The sequence below is a fragment of the Thermothelomyces thermophilus genome, chromosome 1 (assembly GCF_000226095.1).
Source record: "Thermothelomyces thermophilus ATCC 42464 chromosome 1, complete sequence".
Lineage (NCBI taxonomy): Eukaryota > Fungi > Ascomycota > Sordariomycetes > Sordariales > Chaetomiaceae > Thermothelomyces > Thermothelomyces thermophilus.
The window spans coordinates 3172475-3193030 of record NC_016472.1 but is presented as its reverse complement, the minus strand read 5'-3'; the positions used below and the strand labels follow the sequence as shown (position 1 = coordinate 3193030).

At 56.0% G+C, this 20556-nt stretch overlaps 9 protein-coding genes across 9 annotated transcripts; 5 read left to right on the top strand and 4 right to left on the bottom strand.

Moving 5' to 3' along the window:
* Positions 1–123: 123 nt before the first annotated feature.
* MYCTH_2313555 (uncharacterized protein) lies at positions 124–922 on the bottom strand. Its single transcript, XM_003659042.1, has one exon. It carries the CDS (start codon positions 785–787, stop codon positions 305–307), a length of 483 nt encoding a protein of 160 aa, XP_003659090.1. The 5' UTR covers positions 788–922; the 3' UTR covers positions 124–304.
* Positions 923–2422: 1500 nt separating this feature from the next.
* Positions 2423–3684, top strand: MYCTH_2295718 (uncharacterized protein). Its single transcript, XM_003659041.1, has one exon. It carries the CDS (start codon positions 2711–2713, stop codon positions 3524–3526), a length of 816 nt encoding a protein of 271 aa, XP_003659089.1. The 5' UTR covers positions 2423–2710; the 3' UTR covers positions 3527–3684.
* Positions 3685–5069: 1385 nt separating this feature from the next.
* On the top strand, positions 5070–5981 carry MYCTH_2122713 (uncharacterized protein; the record flags this gene model as incomplete). The annotated part of the gene is made up of 1 exon (XM_003659040.1): positions 5070–5981. The coding sequence occupies one exon, from the start codon at positions 5070–5072 to the stop codon at positions 5979–5981; it is 912 nt and encodes a 303-aa protein (XP_003659088.1).
* Positions 5982–6606: 625 nt separating this feature from the next.
* MYCTH_2075498 (uncharacterized protein) lies at positions 6607–8072 on the top strand. The gene is made up of 3 exons (XM_003659039.1): positions 6607–6759; positions 6899–7464; positions 7548–8072. The coding sequence occupies exons 1-3, from the start codon at positions 6681–6683 to the stop codon at positions 7896–7898; spliced, it is 996 nt and encodes a 331-aa protein (XP_003659087.1). The 5' UTR covers positions 6607–6680; the 3' UTR covers positions 7899–8072.
* Positions 8073–9013: 941 nt separating this feature from the next.
* MYCTH_91334 (uncharacterized protein) lies at positions 9014–10174 on the bottom strand (the record flags this gene model as incomplete). Its single annotated transcript, XM_003659038.1, has 4 exons — positions 9014–9322; positions 9403–9517; positions 9587–9739; positions 9942–10174. 4 exons carry the CDS (start codon positions 10172–10174, stop codon positions 9014–9016), a joined length of 810 nt encoding a protein of 269 aa, XP_003659086.1.
* A 727-nt stretch (positions 10175–10901) lies between these two features.
* Positions 10902–12899, bottom strand: MYCTH_2295716 (uncharacterized protein). Its single transcript, XM_003659037.1, has 2 exons — positions 11657–12899; positions 10902–11445 (listed from the first exon to the last, which is right to left on the bottom strand). The coding sequence occupies exons 1-2, from the start codon at positions 12663–12665 to the stop codon at positions 10943–10945; spliced, it is 1512 nt and encodes a 503-aa protein (XP_003659085.1). The 5' UTR covers positions 12666–12899; the 3' UTR covers positions 10902–10942.
* Positions 12900–13901: 1002 nt separating this feature from the next.
* Positions 13902–15784, bottom strand: MYCTH_2295714 (uncharacterized protein). The gene has a single exon (XM_003659036.1). The coding sequence runs from the start codon at positions 15495–15497 to the stop codon at positions 14004–14006; it is 1494 nt and encodes a 497-aa protein (XP_003659084.1). The 5' UTR covers positions 15498–15784; the 3' UTR covers positions 13902–14003.
* Positions 15785–16072: 288 nt separating this feature from the next.
* MYCTH_2122709 (uncharacterized protein) lies at positions 16073–16730 on the top strand (the record flags this gene model as incomplete). Its single annotated transcript, XM_003659035.1, has 3 exons — positions 16073–16091; positions 16143–16506; positions 16595–16730. 3 exons carry the CDS (start codon positions 16073–16075, stop codon positions 16728–16730), a joined length of 519 nt encoding a protein of 172 aa, XP_003659083.1.
* A 1648-nt stretch (positions 16731–18378) lies between these two features.
* On the top strand, positions 18379–20453 carry MYCTH_105966 (uncharacterized protein; the record flags this gene model as incomplete). Its single annotated transcript, XM_003659034.1, has 3 exons — positions 18379–18560; positions 19407–19792; positions 19865–20453. 3 exons carry the CDS (start codon positions 18379–18381, stop codon positions 20305–20307), a joined length of 1011 nt encoding a protein of 336 aa, XP_003659082.1. The 3' UTR covers positions 20308–20453.
* Positions 20454–20556: the final 103 nt, after the last annotated feature.

The window sequence follows — 20556 nt, the reverse complement described above, 5'->3', positions numbered from 1 at the left end:
CGATACCAATTCATCGCCTGACAAACCGTTCTGACATTCTCTTGATTTCTTATCATCAACCACCGTTAAGCACAAATGAGGAGGAGCACTTGGATATCACTTCTCAATGGATACCCGTCTACTAAAGCTTGCAACCCTTTATACTGTCCAGATAGTATCCTCGTAACACATATCGTCCTAACATCATATGGAACCTGGACGACTTTCGATCCATCTAATGCCTCCTACGAAGAAGAATACCAGTTCGGAAAAGCGACATCGCCCAAATCACCGAAGCGAGCTCCTCAGATCCCCCCGTACACAATCAGCCCCTGCCATACCCACCAGCATCATAGCTTCTCCTACCATGTCCACGGCCGCACGCTCCCCTGGCATGGCACTCATAGTCGTTATCATCCTCCTCGTCTCGCCGCTCCCTCCACCGGTCCTCCAACCGCACCGTGATCATCTGCCGTTCCCTCTCCTCGCTCGCCTCTCGCCCTGCCCACCCACTGGTCCACCTCTTCTCGCGCGGCGCGGGCGGTAGGCCCTCCACGTACCGGAACGTCTCCAGCTCCGGCTCCCTCCGGGTCGGGACCGGGACCGGGACCGGCACGGGCACGGGGACGAAGCGCTCCCGCTCGATGACGACCTCGGTGTCGCGGTCTCGAGACTCGGAGCGGGAGCGGGAGCGGGAGCGGGAGCGAAAGCGTCGTCGCCGGTGTGCGCCGGGGGAGCGGGACTTGCGCGAGGAACGGCTGCTGCATGTCTCGGAGGGGTCGACGTCGACCGCGATGACGTCGATCATGTCCGGTAAGGTAGGCGGCTCAATGACAGCTGGGGGAGGGGGAGGAGGTGGTGCTGGCGCTGGTAGCGGTCTGGCGGTGACTGGTGGCGGCGCAGGAGGAGGAGGAGGCGGCGTCACTGGCCGGCGGATGACGACGGGCGGCGGCGGGGGAGGAGGAGGTGGTGGTGGGAAGATGGTGGTCACTTTGCGGCGGACTTCGGTGATGCCCGTTTGCGGGGGGTTGCCGAGGTAGAGGCGCTTTTTCTAGCGGTGCTCGCGGGGATACACTGCAAGAAAGGGTCAACGGTGACGGAAATGTGAAGTCGACGGCGTGGGAGGCCTTGCTAATGCATCTGGCGGCTAGAAAGGTGCACTATGAACAAGGGAGCTGTTATGCTGATGGCATGAGCAGCGTCTGTGACGCCGAGACCGAAAGGTGATATCTAAAGGAGACTCGAGCAAGAACAAGATACAGGTATCTCAGGAGCGAGTGCTTGACGACGGTAATTACTACTTCTGAGTGGAGATGGGATCAACTACAGGATAAATTCAAGCAGGCTGGGTCAGCGAATAAATATAAAGCGCGAATTAAAAAAAAAAGGGAGGGGGGCTCGAAGACACGCTGATCCCATTGTTCGCATCGCCCGGCGTGCAATGTGTTAGTCGAAAGCATTGGGATGGGCTTTACGGAGTAATCCGTACACGTTCTCTGGTGGTCAGATGCGATGCCTGACCTATGACGTATGATACAGTTCGTTTGTCTGCGGACGCGTTTGTCGAGATAAGCCCTGTGGATCTGGCAAACGGGCTGGCAAACGGAGGGTTCTTTGTTCCTATCCTCTACTTATACAGAGCCACAGGGCCAGCCAACGTAGGAAGGAGACATCGCACTTTTGAACTATTTACAACTTACCAACTTTCTTCCATCAATTGGAACCATCTTCCATCTATTGGAACCATCTTCCATCTATTGGAACCATCTTCTATCAACGTAGTTGTGCATCCTTGGGCAGCCTTGCTTTTGACCTGTTCGGATTACCTGCGGCTCTCCAGGTTGTGGCAGGGTTCGAGTGGGGGCAGCAACTCTCCCTTTTTAACGCCTTCCATATACAGGTAATCCGTACAGTATTGTTTCGTCTAATTGGCAAGTGATAAAATTATTGCCACTTCCGGCCTTGGATTATGGCTTCAACATGGGATGGGATGGCACAGACAGGAGAAGGAGAAGGAATCTGCGAGTTATGGTATGTAATCAGTACTTATGCGAGATACTTCTAGCGGACTCGGGGGCGTGGGATGTTAAGATGTGGTCTAGGCGTATGCACCCCACGCTATTAACCGCTCCGTGGGGTCACTGCCTGCAGTGAGGTGGTTCTCGTCCGCCCCCGTCTGAGATCCACGATTTCCAAAGTCAAAATTCTTTTCCCCTAAATTATTTCCCTTGTTAAGACATCCGAATCTTCCTATTCCTGCTCCATCTTGCTAGTCCACCGGTGGACGTCGGCTGGCTCAGCCTACTTGCCTCGGATAAGGTACCAAGCGCTGGGTCCGTTTTCACAAGCCCTGGCTTTTGGCCGTTATCGGCCGACGGGAGTGCTGCGTACTGCACACTACGCACTGCATTGAACCATACGTACTTGGTCGCCAGCCTCGCATAGGCAGAGAAGAAGTCATCAGTCACCAGGTTCTCGTATCAACGACTCGGTTGCAGCTCCTCGTTGCTTATAAAGCGCTGTGTTCAGTACTTGACAACCACAACCACACACACACACACACACACACACAACACACATGCACACACGCTCATAACTCCCCACCAGAACTCCGACATTTTCGGAACTTTTTAGCACAAGACAAATACTTGTATAAGCTATTTCGCTCACTACTTCAACATTGTCGCCTTCCTCCCCCCTGTCGGTTCCCCGATTGCATATCTCCGGTACGATGAGCAGCAAACATGCGCCTGGCACGACTCCGGCCAACCTAAACAAGCCCAGTATCGCCAACTTGCCATACGAGCTCCAAGTCGCCATTTTCGAGGCAGCTGTGGAGCGCCAGATTTTTTTTGTCGAGATCTCCAACGATGTGCTGAGATTCTCTAGCCCGTCAGGCAGAGCCATCGGCCTCGCCTGCCAGCTCTCACGGGAGATCTACCTCAAGGGCAAGGTGCTCAAGATGTTTGGCAACAAGCCCCATTGGCTCGACCCCGATCGCGACATCTTCTACCTGTGCAAGGACGATCCGGTTCCCCGCACGAACCGGCCGACAGACTTTGAGTCCAGCGTGCTCAAGGGCGACGCCTTCGACGAGCGCGTGGTGCGCAATGTCGCCGTCGACCTGGGGTATCTGGGCGAGCACCCGCGACACGACGCCATGGTCCGCATCTGGCACCTCTTCCCCAGCTTGCGGACGCTGCATATCCTGGCCCCCAAGGGCCCGCCCCACACGCCGCCCCTGCTCGCCACCCCCGAGACGCTCGTGCTGTCCGACATACCGAGCAACCAGGTCGTGGCCGCCCCGCATCAGGATAGGGAGCTCTGGCTCGCCGTGCGCTACCAGGTCAAGAAGGTCTGCGCCCGCATCCTGACGACCGAGAACGGCTGGCAAGGCCGCTACTATCCCGAGGTCGTCGGCCACTTGACCAGCCTGTGGGTCGCGCAGCCGGAACCGGAGCCGGAGACGGAGACGGAGACGGAGCCGGCCCTGCAGACGGAGATGCGGATCGAAACGCAAGGGGAGACGGAGACACAGACAATCTGAACACTGTTTTACGAAAAGCGATAGAAGGGGGTACTATCGCGTGTTCCTCTCTTGTGTTCCTCTCTCTGGGCTGATAAGCGGCTGGGAGGCGCGAGGCCATTGGGAAATTTTGCGTTTGTCAACGCGATGTACTGTGGATCTCCTATGGGGAAAGGAACTCGGCGTTGGGCAATCTAAAGTCTCAGAAGTGAGGAATATTGTCTTGCTATTGGTTTTCCGTTTTGTTCAGATCATAGGGCTGGCGTATCGTGGCATTAGGGTCTGGGAACATCGGGCATCCACATCTCTCGGCATGGATGGGTTAGACCAGGCGGCTTCACAGATACCTGTTAGAGGAGTTGGAGCGAGGATGGAGTTGGCGTAGTGTTAATGTAATAATCATCATCCTACGACCCCGAGTACCATGCACAGATAGTCCCCTTACCTCCACTGAGCAGCCAGGTGCAGGAGTGGAACCCGAACAAGAGAAGGAGGAGGGTCTTTGGAGACGTGAGCTTGAACTGGAAGAGCAAGATGAGAACATGTCATACTGGTCTCTGAGAACTGGCGCAGAACCAAACCGAGTCCTCCAGAATTGAGAGATGCCTTATTAGTGGGAGCTGAGCCCTAACAAAATGCCTTGCAACTGAGGCAGTGCCAGGCACCTACACACATCTTCAGACCTGCGCCTTGATGGACTTGGAATTGGTTACAAGCCCAGCACCGAGCAATGTTTGACTCGCATCCGCGATGGTCTGGCAATCTCCCCTGTCCCTTTCTGGCCTGGGATTTCGGGACCCGTTTCTCTTCCACTTCCTACCCTCGAATTAGGTTTTATCTCCCTCCCATTTCGCTTCTCTTTTTCACCACGGACCTCTTGCCAATTTCTCTCTCACGTCCTGTCTCCTGGTTGTATCGTGGGGTATTTGACTAAGGCCTCGCTTCATGAATCGAGTACCTGCGCGAACTTCCATCATACACACACATTCTTCCATGAGAAAGCAGATCGTTTACCACATTTGCGCGGCTTCCACCTGAGCCCGCCCCTCTGGCGGCGCCGCCAAAGTCCCGCGCGAGAAAGAAAGACAAATAGGGAGAAGTCATTGCGTTGATCGAGCAGCAGAAGAGGTCAGCAGAGAGCCCTCCCCCGGGATAGAACCACGAAAACACCAGTCGTAAGTGCCTACTGCATCGCGAGCACGCAGGTGATCATTGGAAGGGCCTAACATCGATCGTATAACGTGCCTACGCGTATATCACGTCTGTCTCTGCGACTGCAGCTGGCAAAACCGCCCCCTTTTTGGTACGACTTTCAAGAGCCACCTTGAGGAGACACCCCCTGGGCCGAATTATTTAGACCCGCAAAACGAGCCCTTACACGCAACCGCGACCTACGCGTCCCCGCAAAAGGTCACCAGCTTGGGTGAGGTGGTCCCATTTGCAATGCAAGAAATAATTGTTCGGCACGTACAAGTTCACTTGATCGCCCTACGCAAAGCTCCAGGCCGTACGGTTCTTCAGACCTTATCAATTCACTCGACTCACCAATCTACCTCACTACAAAATGGAAACCACAACTACCATACTGCCGGGCATTGTCCTGATGAATACGACCGTTTCTACGGTGTATCCCCGGCTCCGAACTGCCGACCGCACCAGGGCTAGCTTGGCCGACCTGCCGCTGGAGACCGTTCTTCAGATCCTCGACGCCCTCTTCGAACCGCAACAGCTCATCGTTATAGACATTTACGGCCCCAAAGCAAAGAACGACGGAGTGTACGACATGGAAGGCAAGGTCAGCAGCCAGACCAAGGTCGTTCTTCGCCCGCCCCCTTTGCACGTCACCGCCACGGCCTGCCGCCTGTTCCAGCACATGTACCGCAAGTCGCGGCCGACCGCCTGGGGCGCTCACCTGCATCTCCGCCGTCCCTACAATGTCAGCCTGGAGCGCGACATTTTCCACGTTCGGGTCCATCGCGAGACGTACTACGGCGAGTGGGACCGGGCCGGCAATCCGCACTTGGACCCTCTGTACATGATCTTCGACGGAATTCAGAACCTGGCGACGAGTGTGGACTACATCTTCCCGGGGATGAGCGTGTTCTACTTCTTGCACCTGAACCCGCTGGGCAAGGTGCTCAATGTCCTCGTTCCCGTTCCCGACCTGGAGAAGAACGTGGACCCGGCCTGCGGCGAGCTGCAGCTCGCCCCCGTGCTGGTGCCGATTGAGGACAGGTACCGGATCCAGACGTCTTTCTGGAAGGGCAAGGAAACGTGGTGGTATTTCAGGGAGGAGTCGGAAGACCACATGCGACAACGCTTTCTCCGCTGTCGCCCTCGCTCGGAGGCGCAGAGGCAGCTGTGGGAGCGGACGTGGAGACTGTGTCCTCCGCCTGAGCTCAAGGCATACCTGGTGGATGAGCGTAGACTAAATGATCCTGTTGTTTCGGGCCTCGAAAAGCGAATTCGTTCGTAGGGGCAGCTTTTCATGAAGGGATGATGAGACGTGGAGGGAGTGGAGAGACTGCTTTCACACCCAGTCGCCGTTTGATGCTTGCTTTTTCGTAACCGTCGAGGTTTCCACGGAAAAAATGGGGCGAAGACGTTTTGCAGAATGTCAGTTTTGCAGAATGTCAGTTTGCTCATTTGCACCTACAAAGCTCTAATTATCGGTAATGCCATTGGTAACTGACCAAGCATCATCAACAATGTCTGGATCTAGCACAATCTCTGCCTGTGCCTCAGATTATATATACCGGAGAACCCAACTCTTCTACGGGGTTTCGGGTTCCTCGTGTTAGCATAACCTTAATGGAAATCTCAGTAGCTAAACACGGACTTGCAACTAATTTTTACGCAAAACTTTATCGTGCTTAGGTTTACCACTCAACTGAGCAAATTTACAAGGCACCGTCGGTCGCCCCTCGCTCTGATTGCCCGAGTTGTTTGGTTATTTCCTGAACGAGAAAATAACCCCGAGGTGGTTCTTGGCTCCTTGGGGTTTGAGGCTAGCCGAAATAGTACTAGCGCAGCTTGGCTGAGTGCCCCGCCCTGTTCTCCCTGCCCCCCAGAGCAGGTACACTAACCTGCGCAGCCTTGTTCCGAGAGCTCTCGCGGGGCCGAGCTTGGAGTTTCTTTGCGCCAGACAACGTTTCTCGAAACAAACGCGTCCAGCATGTCGAAAACGGTCAACATCTCCTCGCCGTCGCAGTTCAACGATGTTCTGCGGGGCTCTAAGCTCGTAGTGGCAAACTGTAAGTACCTCTCGCAAGCATCGATTGCCCTCCCTGCTTTTTTTTACCCCGCCATGGTGGTGTCGGCCCCAGTCAAGTGTACAGTCAAGTGTAAGCAATCAGGAGAGCATCGGCTAACCAGCCTGCTCCCCCCCAACAGTCTACACCGACACATCCAACGCAAGCCAGCAGGTCGCCGCCGTATTTGAACAGCTCTCCCATGCCTTGTCACGCCCGAACCTGGTGACCTTTACCAAGGTCAACACGGAGCAGCAAAAGGACGTCGCGCAGGCCTACAGGGTGACGACGATCCCCACCTTCATCATCTTCCGCAATGGCAAGGTTGCCGACCGAGTCCAGGGCGCGGACCCCATAAAGCTGCAGTCCGTTGTCAACAAGCTCAGCGAGGAGGTCCAGAACCTGGCCAGCGGCGGCGGCGAGGCGGGCGGCAGCGGCAGCGGCAGCGGCAGCAGCGAGGCCAACTGGCGGGGCGCCGCGCTGCCGCGCGGTTACAACGACATCACGGACCAGATCGAGTTACGGTCCTGCGAGCTGCTCAACGTGGACCCGGACGCCGGGAACGTGCGGGTGCTGTTCGACACGTCCAAGCCGAGCGCGCTGTCGGAAGGGAAGGGCGGCGCCAAGGACTGGGTCGAGAGCGACACGGACGAGCAGCTGCTGCTCTTCATGCCCTTCCAGTCGATGCTGAAGCTGCATACCCTTCAGGTAGGTGACCCCGAAGGGGCGAAATCGGGGGGCTGGCACCGCAGGATGCTGACTGACTTGACTTTTTTTTCCTGTTGTTCTAGCTTACGTCCTTGCCTCCCAGCGATGACGACGACGCAGAGGTCCCGCTGAGGCCCCGGAGAATCAAGCTCTTCACCAACAAGCCGCACAATCTGGGCTTCGACGAGGCGGAAGATCTCAGCGCGACTCAGGAGTTCGAGCTCTCGGAGCAAGATTGGAATGCCGAGGGCACGGCGAATATCCCTCTGCGCTTTGTCAAGTTCCAAAACATCACCAGCCTCGTCTTGTTCGTCGTGGATGGCGACGGTGATGGGGAGAAGACCAGGTTGGACAGGGTGAGGTTGATTGGGGAGACGGGTGAGAAGCGGGAGATGGGCAAGCTCGAGAAGATTGGTGACGAGCCTGGCGAGTAAGGTGGGTTGGTCGCAAAAATATGGGTTGGTCGCCTGCCTGTGAGCGCGACTTTGAGAAAGTTATGAGTTATGATCACATAGAAGGCAGATTATGGCATGAATACGGGACGTTATTATAGATGTTATTCCAGGAAGGCTTCCGTTGAATGCTGAATTGCGCGGACGAAGCGCTTTCCGATTTCTGGTACACTCTAGCCAGCCTCGATTCAAACGCACGCCGAACAGACCAAATGACATATTGCCACAGTGGTTCGAAGACAGTAAAGTGATGATGATAGATGTTCGTCGGTCGTCACAGCTCTAGATCATGGCTGATGAACCGATTTGTATACGGAGTACGGACAGGCGAAACTCCGATTCACGACAAGGGAAGAGGCCAGCCCCAATTACACGCCGCCCCCCTAACCGCTAAAACCAGCGATGCCAGATTCAACTTCGCATAAGAGACAATGATAGTTAGTGGTCATGTCCAACCTTCGCGCCACCATCCAGCCCCTAAAGGGGTTTTCCTCGATGGACTGACTGACGCGAAAGCGGGCCTGCAATTATGATCGCTCTCGTCCACAACTGACACAACGAGTACCATGGAGTCTCCTTTGCTAGAAAGGAGACTGGAATCGAAGCAACCGGGGAAGGTCAAGTAGAGATGTGGACTGCCGCACACCAAAACAAAAGAATCAGAACTGAGCATGCAGACGCTGGTTGGTGCCGAATTTATAGGCGGCAGGAAATTTTGCGCTCTGCCGGAAGAACAGTCCTCCGAAGTCCGTTCCCACCTCGGTACTTTCCGTTTTTGTCGCCGGCCCAACTCGACCGGGATCCAAGGTTACGATGACATCCGCAATGAGTTACCTATAGTAATCCGTACACGCACACCAGCCCCAAAGGGTATCGAGCTTCAGGTCACGGTCGGCAACTGCGGTTCTGTGCTGAGTCGGGAAAATTATTCTTGGCTGCTAACTGGGGCGAACTATCCGGATCTTTTTAACGATTACCCCGTACCGCTATGGTATCCGATTATTCTGCGACTCAAGTCTGGGGAGACGCTTGATACAACAAGAGCGACTGTTGCTCAAGAGTTACAGGTGTCAGAAACGACAGGAAAAGATCATTACCTAGCATGCTTCTTCTTTCACCAACCAGCTGGGGTATCGTTGGGTGTCACGCCCGGGCCAATTGTCGAGTCCGTCGTCGTCGTCACCCTCGTCGGCGGCAGCCAAGCCAAGCTGCTCGAGAGCAGCGCGTCTCGTTCTCATTTTCCTGATGGCGTCCACCTCGGTGATCACCTCGAACACCGCGCGCCCAATCTTGGTGAAGCTCGCGAGCTCCTTGTCGTCCTCGTTGTCCTCCCTCGGCTGGTCGTCATCTTCGACGCCGGCCCTTTCTAGGTCATTGCGGAGGATGATCCGCAACGACTTGGACTTCTATGACAAAGTATGTCAGCATTGTGCTGCAGCGTGTATATATATATAAAGGTCAGGTATGTATGTAACTATGTGTGTACCCAGTGTTTCGGATCAATCTCCAGAGCTTTGGTAAGTTCTTTGGCAGAGGAGACGCACGATGCGGGACGTAAGAGAAGAATCAACCAAGTCAGCTCCAATCCGATGAAAACGTATCTATGTATATACCTCCGTAGTGTATTATGGATGAGGGATTTGGGGGGGAGGGGGAAGGGGGGAACATACACCTCTCGGCACTTGTGGCTACCCTTGGCGCAGTGGTAACAGCGCTTGCCGGGACCCGAGTGGTTGCGGCACTCGCCCGAGGAACGACCCGCAAGCGCCGACTTGACACACATCAGGCACGGCACGTCGCGCACCGCGCGCTTGACGTAGGCACTAGGTTGTTTTGTTAGAGAATTATTCGTCAGCGACGGGAGAAGTTCGAGAGATGCGCGAGCGACTTGCGCAGCTTGACGAAACTACAAGCAGTCTGTTCTTGTGGTTCTTTTTTTTTTTTTTTTTTGGTTTTTTTGGGTTTTTTTTTTGCGATCGATGGAAACTAAACATGAAAAAAATAGTACGTAGATCGAGAACTTACAAGAGTGAGGCCTCGCCGCGCTTGCGCTTGCGCTTGCGACCCGACTGTGAGGAGTCCGAAACGGCGCCGCCAGCGCCGGGAGCCCCCGGACCGCCCGAAGAGGCGCCGGCCGCGGCAGATGAATCGGGCCCAACGGCCTTGCCTCTGCCCTGCTGGCGACAAAAAGATGGCATACCTTGCTGCTGTTGCTGTTGTTGTTGATGTTGACGAAATTTGTTTGTGGTGGGATTCATTAACGCGATCTTTTGAAGAAACGCTCAAATATATATACATACAACTCGAGCTTCTTTGACACTGGAGCGTCAAAGGGGTAGGGAGATCCCCGACGTGCTTTACCAGCTGAGGAAAAGGGGGGAAGATGCTCCTGCGCATTAACCGCCCCTGCCCTTTTGTGCGTGTATATGAACCTCCTTTTCACATTCCCCCCTTTTGCAGTTCGCAGCGATGAAGGTTCACCTGATAGCAAAGATGCTGAATAGCCAGAACAAAGGGCGGCGGGTTCGCAACCAAACCAATTTCAGCGTCATCACTGTGAAGGCTGTTGGAATATTTTATTCGCTAGATGTTGGAGCCAGGCATTCATGACACCTCAGCTATGGGGGCTACGTGTGGGCTTGACTGAGGAATCGGTGGATTAACGATGTACCGCCTGAACTCCCCATCTTGGTTGGTTCGACACAAACAGAAGATAAGGCTTGGACGAGCCTGCAACTATTCTGGACTCGACATCTTTTGTAGCCTTCGGGCGGGAGTGAGCCTTCTACCTTTTTGTCTGCGCCAACAGCCTTACTTGGGTTTCATGCACGCGTGCCCAGGGCGTATGCATGGTCATCATGTTTTCTCCGAACTAGCTTGGGAGGGAGGGAAGGCCACTCCACGTGCTTCTCCTCCCGTAGCTAGCCAGTCCCGGGGAAACTGACAGTCGGCAAGCCGGCATCCGAGAGGCGCAAGGCTTCTTGTTTTTGCTTGGCGGTTGTGGCGCGTAGAATGCCGCGCCATGTCTAGCTTACCGTCTCCCGCTCCGCAGCCGCCTCTCTCTGCCTCTTCAGCTCGTCATAGTCCGGCAGGAACCGGCTGATGACGGTGAATACGAGCGCCATCGCAACCATCAGCACCCAGATGGCATGCCCCCACAGCAACTGGGTCCTCGCGCCGACGGCAAACAGGCCGGCAAACAGGGCGGGCGAAAAGGCCCGCAAGCCGCTGGTGATGGACAGCGCGACGGCGTTAAGGGTGCCCAGCGTCAGGGGGCTCGGGGAGACGTCGTTGACGGACAGCTGGATGGCCGTGAAGGACATGCTGATGCCGGACCCGAAGCCTTGCAGGACGGGGGCGACGATCCAGAACGCCGTCCTGGACGCGGCCGTGTCCGCGCGCAGGAGGACGTTGAGCATGGGACAGACGGCGAAGAAGAAGGGGTAGCAGACGGAGCAGAGTCTCAGCACGCCGTTGGTGCCGATGCGGTGCTGCAGCGGCGGGAAGGCGAGCAGGATCCAGGCGGCCTCTGCCCAGCCAGCACTGTCAGCGGACTTTTCCTTTCCTGATTGTTATATCGGAGGGTGCCACATGGGAAATTTGGCGCGCCGTCACGGGGGAGCGAACCCAGAGAGAATTTCCCCCGCCGGGGGGGGGGGGGGTAGGGTAACAACTGAAGAATAGGAAGAAAGCAAAGAACGGTAAAAATGAAAGCAGATGATGGGTTCAGTGGAACATACGGGAGAAGCCGGTCAAGCCCAGCATGAGGGAGATCTGCAGCGGGGAGAAGCCAAAGCCGCCCAGACGGACGGGGGTGAACCAGAAGACGGGAACGATGGCCGTGTAGGAGTGTGCGAGCAGCGCAATCACTCCATACGTGTAGAGCACGATAGGCACGCCGGGGGACTTGAGCAGGTCCCAAATGGAGGGGGCGCCGGGCTTCGAAACGGCGGATTCCTCGGTGGTCGCGCCGCGGCGGCCAGCGGCGGCAAGAGACTTTGGGAGCGTTTCTTCGGCGAAGAGGGCGGTGACGGCGACGGCGGAGAAACCGATGGCGCTCACGGCCAAGCTCGAGAGGGCGTAGGGGTAGTCGTGGAAGAAGCGGACGCTGCCGAAGAGGGCGGGGTACTGACGGGCCGGGTCGGCGAGGGAGCCCCCGATCAGGGGGCCGAACAGGATACCGAGGTTGCCGGCGAAGGCGAACCAGGAGAAGGCGCGGGCCTGCGTCTTGGAGGTGCTGTGCTCCGAGATCATGGTGCGGATGGTGACGATGGTGCCGGCGAAGACGCCGGCGAGGCAGCGGAACAGGATCATCTGCGAGATTGTCTTGGCCATGCCGAAGAGCGCCGTGGCACACGAGACGCCGATGAGGGAGAAGACCAGGACGGGCTTGCGGCCGAAGCGGTCGGCGGCCCTGCCCCACAGGATCATGACGAGCATCTGGGTGAACGAGAAGAGCGACTCGATCAGGCCGCTGTAGAAGCCCACGTCGGCGTCGGCGAGCCGGCCGTTCTCCTTGGCCATCTGGTTGATGTAGGGGAAGATGGAGAAAAAGGCGACGGGCTCGACCCAGCGGGCGTAGCAGAGGGCCACGATCTGCCACACGGGTAACGGCTTGTCCTCGCCATCGGTGTTCTCACTGTCGTGCTGAACATGTTCGGCTCTCTCGTTGATCGGGGCGGCTTCCGCGGCGTCGAGGAGCGGCGTCTGCTCAGTGGCGTCCTTGACACCGCGGTCGTCGTCCCTCATTTTTGTTTTGTTTGACCTCTTTTATTTTGCGAACAATCTTACTGCTAAACGTAGGCTGTAGCCGTCAGCATTGTTTCCGGGACCGTCTCGTCTCTTGAGCTTGAACCGATTTAAGTACGAAGTTGTCCCCTTGTTCTGATCTTATTTCCTCTTGAATTCCCATTCCTGGTATTTTCCCCCCGCGCTGTTGCCGTGGAGCTGGCAGGCAGCACGACTGGCGTAGGGCGCCGCTCCTGCTCCGTACTAGGAGCGAAAGTTCGGGGAGGAATCTGACCAAGCAATTGACCAATGACAACAATCCTTCAGATGACGTCTTGGCGCGATGTCACAGAATCCCAGTGGGGCGGCGACACGGCGCGGAAATGACAACGGGCCACGGAGGAAGCTGCATCCTGCTACAGATACGTAAGCAGGTGTGTGCCTACCATACCGATGACCCTGAGGCACGCACTCGTGTTTTCGCCTGACGGACCCGACGAAGACCCCCGGGGCAGCAGACGACGGCGCAGTTTACGGGGGAGGGCTCTAGCAGGGATTGCATCGTCAATCTTCTGCGCCCTATCGCGAGGTGGTCAAACTGCCGCATTCGGAAGGCGGCAACCGCGAGTCCTGCCGCGATGGATCAGGACTTGCTCTATACCTGCTGTGTAATCCATCATGCAGCAGGAGGTGCATTTCGTGCTCCCGCCGCTGGCAATGCCGCTGCAACCCAGCTCCGCTGTTGGCCACTGGTCTAGATATCAAGGCCCGGCCCTTCCTCTCAGCCATGTAATCAGAATGATACCTGTCGGGCAGCGCACCCGTGTCGTCCTGTATATACAGTACCTACCTACGAACCGCTGCTAGTAGGAGCTAACCTCCATAGCGTTAGTGACGGGGTACAGAACATATATGCGCGTATGATCACGCCTTCGTCAAGTGCCACCGTCGCACGAACCACTCTCTGCTAATTATCGCGGGGAGGAGGGAGGGGGAGAACGTCACCATGTTCTTGTGGATTGATTGTCTTTGGCAGGTTGGTTTTTTTCGTCGACACGGCAGCTGATATTTGAGGTTGGTCGAGCACTCCATGCCCTTCTTTATTGGTTGCTGATTGTCATCTTCGTGCAAACGAAGGTTCTCTGTAGCAGTCATCGACTCAGCTCGACGCTATTTTGATCTATGAACGAATGATAACCTTTTTCTTTTCTTCTTTCGCCCACGTCCACAAACCGAGATCTAAGCGACCGTCTTTTTCTCCTTCTCCGTTCTTGTTGGCCCCCCACCGTAAATAAAGGGCAGCGCTTCCCATTGGAGATGATGATACAGGCCACAAACAAAGCACAGTCCGAAACTTCACTAACCGTCTACGACGTCCCGAGTATATCTCCAGAGCAGGCTCGCTCCCCTCAGCTTCCACCTAGGCATCTGGGTGCCGTCCAGACCAAAGCTTGGAGCACCCGCATCCGCAGCCTGCGAGCACGCCGCGATCATCGCCCGCACCCACCGGCGTCTGAACCACTTCCAGTCGTTGTTGGTCGGCCACGGGTCGCGCCACTCATCCCTCAGGTTGCCAGCACCGTTGCCAGCGCAACCCCACTTGCAACCACCATTCCCAGGGCTCTTCCCACCACGACCACTACCACTCTGCTCATCATGACCCCGCCCCGCAAAACCCAAACGCCCGCGATACTCAGCCACATCCGCAAACGTCGCCGAAGTTGACGGGGAATCTGGTTCCACGTAGGCTTCGTACGCGTCAAACTCGTCCCAGCGCCCCCTCATATTGTAGTACATAAACTCTTCAGCACCCATCTTGGCGCATGGTACTGCTGCCGCTGCTGGTGATGATGACGGTATAGATTTTGAAAAAGGCACGAGAGTTGCGTGCAGCTGGTGTCGTCGCGGGTGTTGCTGCCGCTGGAGAGGTAGATGCTGGGGAGGGGAGGGAGGGGACAGAGGTTGTCGTTCGAGGGCTGGTGCCAACGGGAGCGGCAGCGGAGGCGGTGGCAAGGGTGAGCTGGTGGTGCTGCTAGCTGGCGTGGGATGGCCGGCTGGTGAGGTTTCTGTAATTGCTGCTGCTGCTGCTGCTGTTGTTGGGCATGCGGGGATTGAGTGGGAAGAAGACTCGGCCTTGATTTCGTCTTTGATCAGGGGCGGTGACGGGCAGCGAGTTGCTGCAGGCACAACTCCGTATGCCGAATATAGTGCCGCGTTTGTTGGCGCAGGCATCGGGGCCATTGGGGTCAGCGTTCCCGGAAAGCGAAGGGCAGACTCAAGATGATATTCCTGGTGGATGACAAAGATGAGCGTTTCGAGCCGCGGAAATTTGGCCAGACATGCTAACAGCTTGCCCATGTTGTTCCTGTATGGCTTCCGATCCATCATGGGGTGGTAGATGCCTGGGTAGACGCCGTAAGACGTTCCCAGGGCAAGCCGAGTGATTCTGTCCCGTACTAGCGGGATCTGACTCATAAAGTGCAGAGTCCGGTGCAGCCGCTTGATGAGGAGGTATGATTCCAGGAGCAGGACATCCCGCGACAGGTCGACGTATTTTGTCGTCTTTCCTAATGTCAGGGGTTTGTAGTGATGCATAAACATGGACCGGCTCTCTCGACACACGGCTGCCATTGCCGGCGGAGGCTCCGGGTGTACATCTGCGAACATCAGCCCTTCGTGAGGCGGGGTCTGCCACTTAGCGTTGGGCGCGTCCAGGACCTCGTATACTCGTGCCTCGGGCAGGGCAAACTCCCAGATCATGTTCCGGATCTCAGGGGGGAGCCGCTGGAACTTGGTGAACCGGGCCGGGCCATGCGCCAAGCAGCAACCGGGCGTCGACTGCCCATGGTGCATTGTCGGGCCTGTCCGGCTAGGTGCACTTCCACGACGATCAAGTCCCACAGCCAAGATATACTCCTGGGTTCCGTCGCCGAACCGGTCTGCCTTTAGCCAGATAGCTCTTCTTCCCGAGATATGCCGGCTCTCCAAATATATCCGGCCCAGCCTCCTGGTTCAGTGACCCACGTTCAAGATCCCCTCCGCATTTCGATTTGAGCCGCCTTGAACGACAAGCCACCTTAGAAAAGGAGCTGACTGAAGCTGAAAATGCCGGCAAACTCTCGTTGACCGCCAGGGAAAATTCGCAGCCTTGATTAGGGCGTTCGAAGTCAGACTATTCCGTGGTGCTGGCGTATTGGGCAAGTCTGTATCAAAGAAGACACAACTTATTAATAGCAGGGCTGATCGAAGTCGATGATTCAGCAGAGAATAAGCAGCAGAAACTAAGCTGACCAAAGGTGCAGTCAGAGAGACGGAATGCAGAAGAAATTAAAATAAAAGCAAAACAGCGGAACGCAGCACCCTGCGTGGTCTCGCGTCATGTGCTCGTAGGTCAGTGGTTGAAGAAAGAACATGGGAGTTCTGACAGAATGGCTCAGCAAATACGAAGTGAACGAGGGCAGGGTTTTGGGGCTGGCGCCGACTTACTTTACTGTGTAGCGATTTTGTCGCTCGACAAGATCAAGCAGGAGGAGAAACCACTGTTGCTCAGGCCTAGGATAGACTCCACGCGGCGCAGGACCGTTCCAGAGAGCGGAGTTGGGCAACATATCGGAAATGAGCCAAGGGGGGAAGGGTGGGATATCATCAAGAAGGCCGATGTTCCCAGGCGGCGCAATGCGGGCTTGCATGGAAATGAAGTGCGCCCCCCTTGCTCATCTGGAGAGCAAGATGTAATGAGGTGGAAGTGCCAAACCTTCCCCAACAAGAAATTCCAGACGGGACTGGTTGGCTCGGCGGGGCCCGGGGCAGAGCAGGAAGCAGGAGCTAAGGCCGATCCGACGCTACCGACCGCCGGGCAATGGTGGGCTTGGTCATGTTCATGTCATTCCCGTTTGGATCTACGAGCGCCTGACGAGGGGAGCGAGCGCACAGGGAAACCATGTTGGCAGCGTCGAGGCCCAACCAGGGCGAGAGGCGAGGGGCGAGGAGCGCGGGGCGTTTCGTCAGCTGGGGCGCCGCCAGCGGTGCAGTGAGCGGGATGACGAGCAGATTGGGGGGTCCTTTGGGAGCATGGTTGTGAATTAGGCAGGCACGTCCGAGAGGAGGTCAGTGAGGTCACCGGAAGGGACTCTGCAGAGCAGGCAAGGGCTCGTGGATGGAACGTGGCGGCCGGCCCCGGGGTCCTATTCTTAGCATGAGAGGGCCACGTTTTATTCCTGCAGCGGCCCAATTTATTCGTCTCTTTTTGTCACAGTTTTTGTCCTCTCCCCCCCCCTCCCCTTTTTAACGCTTACCAGTCTGGGCCGCATGGTAGCGTGCCGTTCACTGGAGAGTTGCAGTCGGGTTTGTGTGCCCGAGCCTTGGCCGGGAGGTAGTGTTCGGCGTAGTGAGGATAAGATATGTGTTGAATCCGTACAACTAAACGTTACCTGATATATGTACTGTTATAGACGAAGTTCTGTACTCCGTATTCCGTATACTACTACGGAGTACTACGGGGTACAGAATGGTAAAAAAAAAAAAAAAAAAAAAAAAAATCCTTGTGCATCAGGGGGCTAGCTCGGAATTCGATAGGCGAGCTGCCGGGATGGTTTTGGCGGGGTGGGTTGACCCCTGGTTTCTTGATTTAGTGTATTAGCGTCGAAGCCAAGAAGCAAGGCCGAGCACGACTTCCAGGTTCGGAGACAGCTGGAGCGTGGGTGAAGCTGTGACCTCAGCGATGCTCAACATAAGTACTACTGTGTACGCAGTTCGCTGCTAAGTAGCGCAGGGCCTGTGAGCATGTGACGGGGAACACTACTGGCTTTGGTCGGTACTGGCTGACAGCTTTGCAACGTATGTATGTATGTACGTACCATACAGGAGAGAAAATCGGCCAGTGAGCGTGACGGGGAGCGTGACAGCATGATTTATTAAATAATGAGGTCGTATAGGGTTTTCCGCACAGAGTCCCAGGCGCCGAAGGACCTTATGGCAGCCTTAAACAAGGCATAAACTCGAAACAAAATATCGGGTCGATCATTCCAGACGAGTTTGGCAAGCTGCCGGCACTCCCAAGCCCAGCCGTTGAACCGGCGGTCATTGCGGTTGCAGAGATGAAACGATGCCCGGCATTGAAGGGGACGAAAAAGGCAAGAGAAGAGCGGTCGAAAGGCCGAAAGGGAAAACAAGATAGAAGAAAAGGAAGGGAAGGAAGTCATGGAGAAAATTACTTTGAGAGAGGAGAATTATCCGTTGAATCAAGCTGTTTCAAAAGGTTAACGCTCTTGAGCAGGCAGGAACTGGATACCCGGTGATACCCGCCAGTGTTCAGGGTCCTTAATAAGAGCCGAAAGGACACAAGGCAGCTTGGCCGACTTACCTTTTCTAGTGTAGGGTTCATTGAATAGTCCGAACCACACAGCCTTCCAGACCACCGACAAGAAACCCCACAAAAAGGCGGGGATCCCGGTTTGTTGAACAGTACACTACGACCGGGAAGTACTCCGTACCAGTAACTCTCATTATTAATGCGAGCAAACTCGTATGAGCTATTCGAGGAACGCTCTTCCTGCACCTTCAAGCAGGAGGTCCAATTGGGCAGTCGGTGTTGATTAGGAGTAATACGCTCAGAATTTTAAGGGAGGGGAAACAATAAAGCGCTATAATCTGAGGATAGCAGTAACTTACAGCAGCGTCGACTCCCAGTGTTGTCAAGGAGGTCAAGGAGCAGAGATAGTAGTAGAGTGACAACATGGTTCCACATAGCCGGACCTCAAAGGCAAAGAAAGGCAAGAACGGAAGAAGTCTATATGCGTGTATGCAATCAGTTGCTGGGAGAGAAGAGTCCAACTCCAATGAGAGCAGGAATCGAAGCCAAAGTGTCGGAACCCAAAACGGAGAACCGGCTCCCGTTAGGGAACCACGGTCAGGATGGTAGGCTATAAGGGCCGAATGGCCGACCGAGGAGAACGTCCAAGCCTTCCTTTCTGACATTTCTTCCAGTCTGCTCTGGATACTACATCGAACGCAATTGAACCATGATTCCAGTTTCCTAAACAACCCGATCGATCAACAGTTCCTTCCCTATCAGACAACGAATTATGCTTTATCTCGCACAACTCAGCTCGACATCAGAGATTCAATGCAAAACCTAGAGAAATGTACTGGCCTCGGTCTCGCTCATCCCCCTTAGAGTAGGATTGCAAAACAACCCTCAATCTTGTGGGCGAGAGCAATACAGAGTATCTACAGTGCTAAAATGATAATCCTTAGCTGTCCCAAAACTTACTGCGTATACACTAGGGTTAGGGTGTCAGCCGACATTTTTAAAGTTGATCCCTGCGCCATTGCAACCCCCACCACCCCAGCCCTCCGTTTGGACCGCCCCTGACCGAGCAGGGGTCCAGCCGCGGGCAAAGCTGATCCCAGCCTCATGGATTTCCTGCGGTGACTGGAATCCTCCCAACCCCTTCCGGCTCCCCTCGTCGAGGGCATCGACATGAAAGTATCTTTGCCCTGTCCGTCTTTGTTCTTTCTTGGAACGGTGGCGTTGTCATTCTGATCCTGGAGCGCATCAATTGGCTTTACGAGGCTACAAAGTACGAATAACTAACTACGGACCTACATTTTGTACGCTCGAACCAGCGCATGCCACGACCCACCGAGCCCTGACCTTCCATTCCTCTGGGCCCAGCGCTCAACGACAGCCTCCAAAGGGCTCCGAGGCAGCTGACGTCGCGTCCTTCATAACAGCATCACAAAATAACCTTCATAGCATAGGATGGGCATCCTCGACGACGCGGCGTCGGTCCTCTCGGCGCGGACCTCGCACTCCAAGCGGTCCAAGTCGCACCGCAGCAGCCGCCACTCGCACCACCATCACCGCAGCAAGTCGCGCTCGCGCTCGCGCTCCCGCCCGCGGCACCGGTCGTCCCGCTCGGCGGTAGGCGCGGGCGGCGACGGCGGGGTGGCCGACACCCTAAGAGGCGTCGCCGCCTCCATCTTCGGCACCGGCGAAGACGACGAGGACTTGCGCTACGGCAACGACCATCACCGCCGCCGACGCAGCCGCCACGACCACGACAACGACGACGGCGACGACGACGGCGCCCGTTCCTTCTTCAGCCTCCCCAACGTTTCCAAAAGCACGTTCTTCAGCAACTTTGGTAAGTCCCTACGGCAAAGTGAACTGTAAACTCAACTGGCCAACTAAACTAACTCCTTTTTTTTTTTAACAGGCCGCCCGCATACCTCGTCGTCCTCGTACTACAAACGGTCCCCCCGCCCGGGCTTCACGGCCCGCCTGGTGCGCAAGCTCCGGCGTCTGCTCCGCGACCTGCTCTACTACGCCAAGCGGCACCCGGTCAAGGTCTTCATGCTGGTGCTGATGCCGCTCATCACGGGCGGCGCGCTGACGGCGCTGCTGGCCCGCTTCGGCCTGCGCCTGCCCCCCTTTCTCGAGCGCATGCTCGGCGTCGCCGCCCGGGCCGCCGGCGCCGGCGCCGCGGGCGACTCGCTCGGCCTGGTCGGCGAGGCCGTCCGCATGGTCAGCCGCGCCGGCGGCTCCTCCGGGCCCCGGGGCGTGGCCAAGGCTAGCGTCGAGAGGGGCCGTGGTGGTGGTAGTGGTGGTGGCGACGGGTGGAGGGATGGGCTCAAGGGGATTGCCAAAGTGTTTGACTGACTGACGAAAACGGAATGATGATGATCGGTGATGACGATGACGATGATGACGATGATGACGAGAGATGACTAGTGATGATGGAAACTGGATACGTCTTAGGTAGGGTAGTGGGTGGAACATAGTTGCTATAAAGGGCGTTGGGTATGCTTGACTATTTAACCAAATTTCTTTCTCTTATCTCTTCAATTCGCGACACACACAGTGATCAAGAGAGCCGATGTTACGGGCCAAACAAACGGGTCTATTTTA

Bases quoted from the DNA above. Each gene is read 5' to 3' on its own strand.
- MYCTH_2313555 (XM_003659042.1), bottom strand. From the start codon at position 787: ATGATCGACGTCATCGCGGTCGACGTCGACCCCTCCGAGACATGCAGC.
- MYCTH_2295714 (XM_003659036.1), bottom strand. From the start codon at position 15,497: ATGCACCATGGGCAGTCGACGCCCGGTTGCTGCTTGGCGCATGGCCCG.
- MYCTH_2295718 (XM_003659041.1), top strand. From the start codon at position 2,711: ATGAGCAGCAAACATGCGCCTGGCACGACTCCGGCCAACCTAAACAAG.
- MYCTH_2295716 (XM_003659037.1), bottom strand. From the start codon at position 12,665: ATGAGGGACGACGACCGCGGTGTCAAGGACGCCACTGAGCAGACGCCG. The intron at 11,446-11,656 runs GTATGTTCCACT...CTGGCTGGGCAG, and splicing joins GGGCTTGACCGGCTTCTCCC to AGGCCGCCTGGATCCTGCTC.
- MYCTH_2075498 (XM_003659039.1), top strand. From the start codon at position 6,681: ATGTCGAAAACGGTCAACATCTCCTCGCCGTCGCAGTTCAACGATGTT. The intron at 6,760-6,898 runs GTAAGTACCTCT...CCCCCCCAACAG, and splicing joins TAAGCTCGTAGTGGCAAACT to TCTACACCGACACATCCAAC. The intron at 7,465-7,547 runs GTAGGTGACCCC...CTGTTGTTCTAG, and splicing joins TGAAGCTGCATACCCTTCAG to CTTACGTCCTTGCCTCCCAG.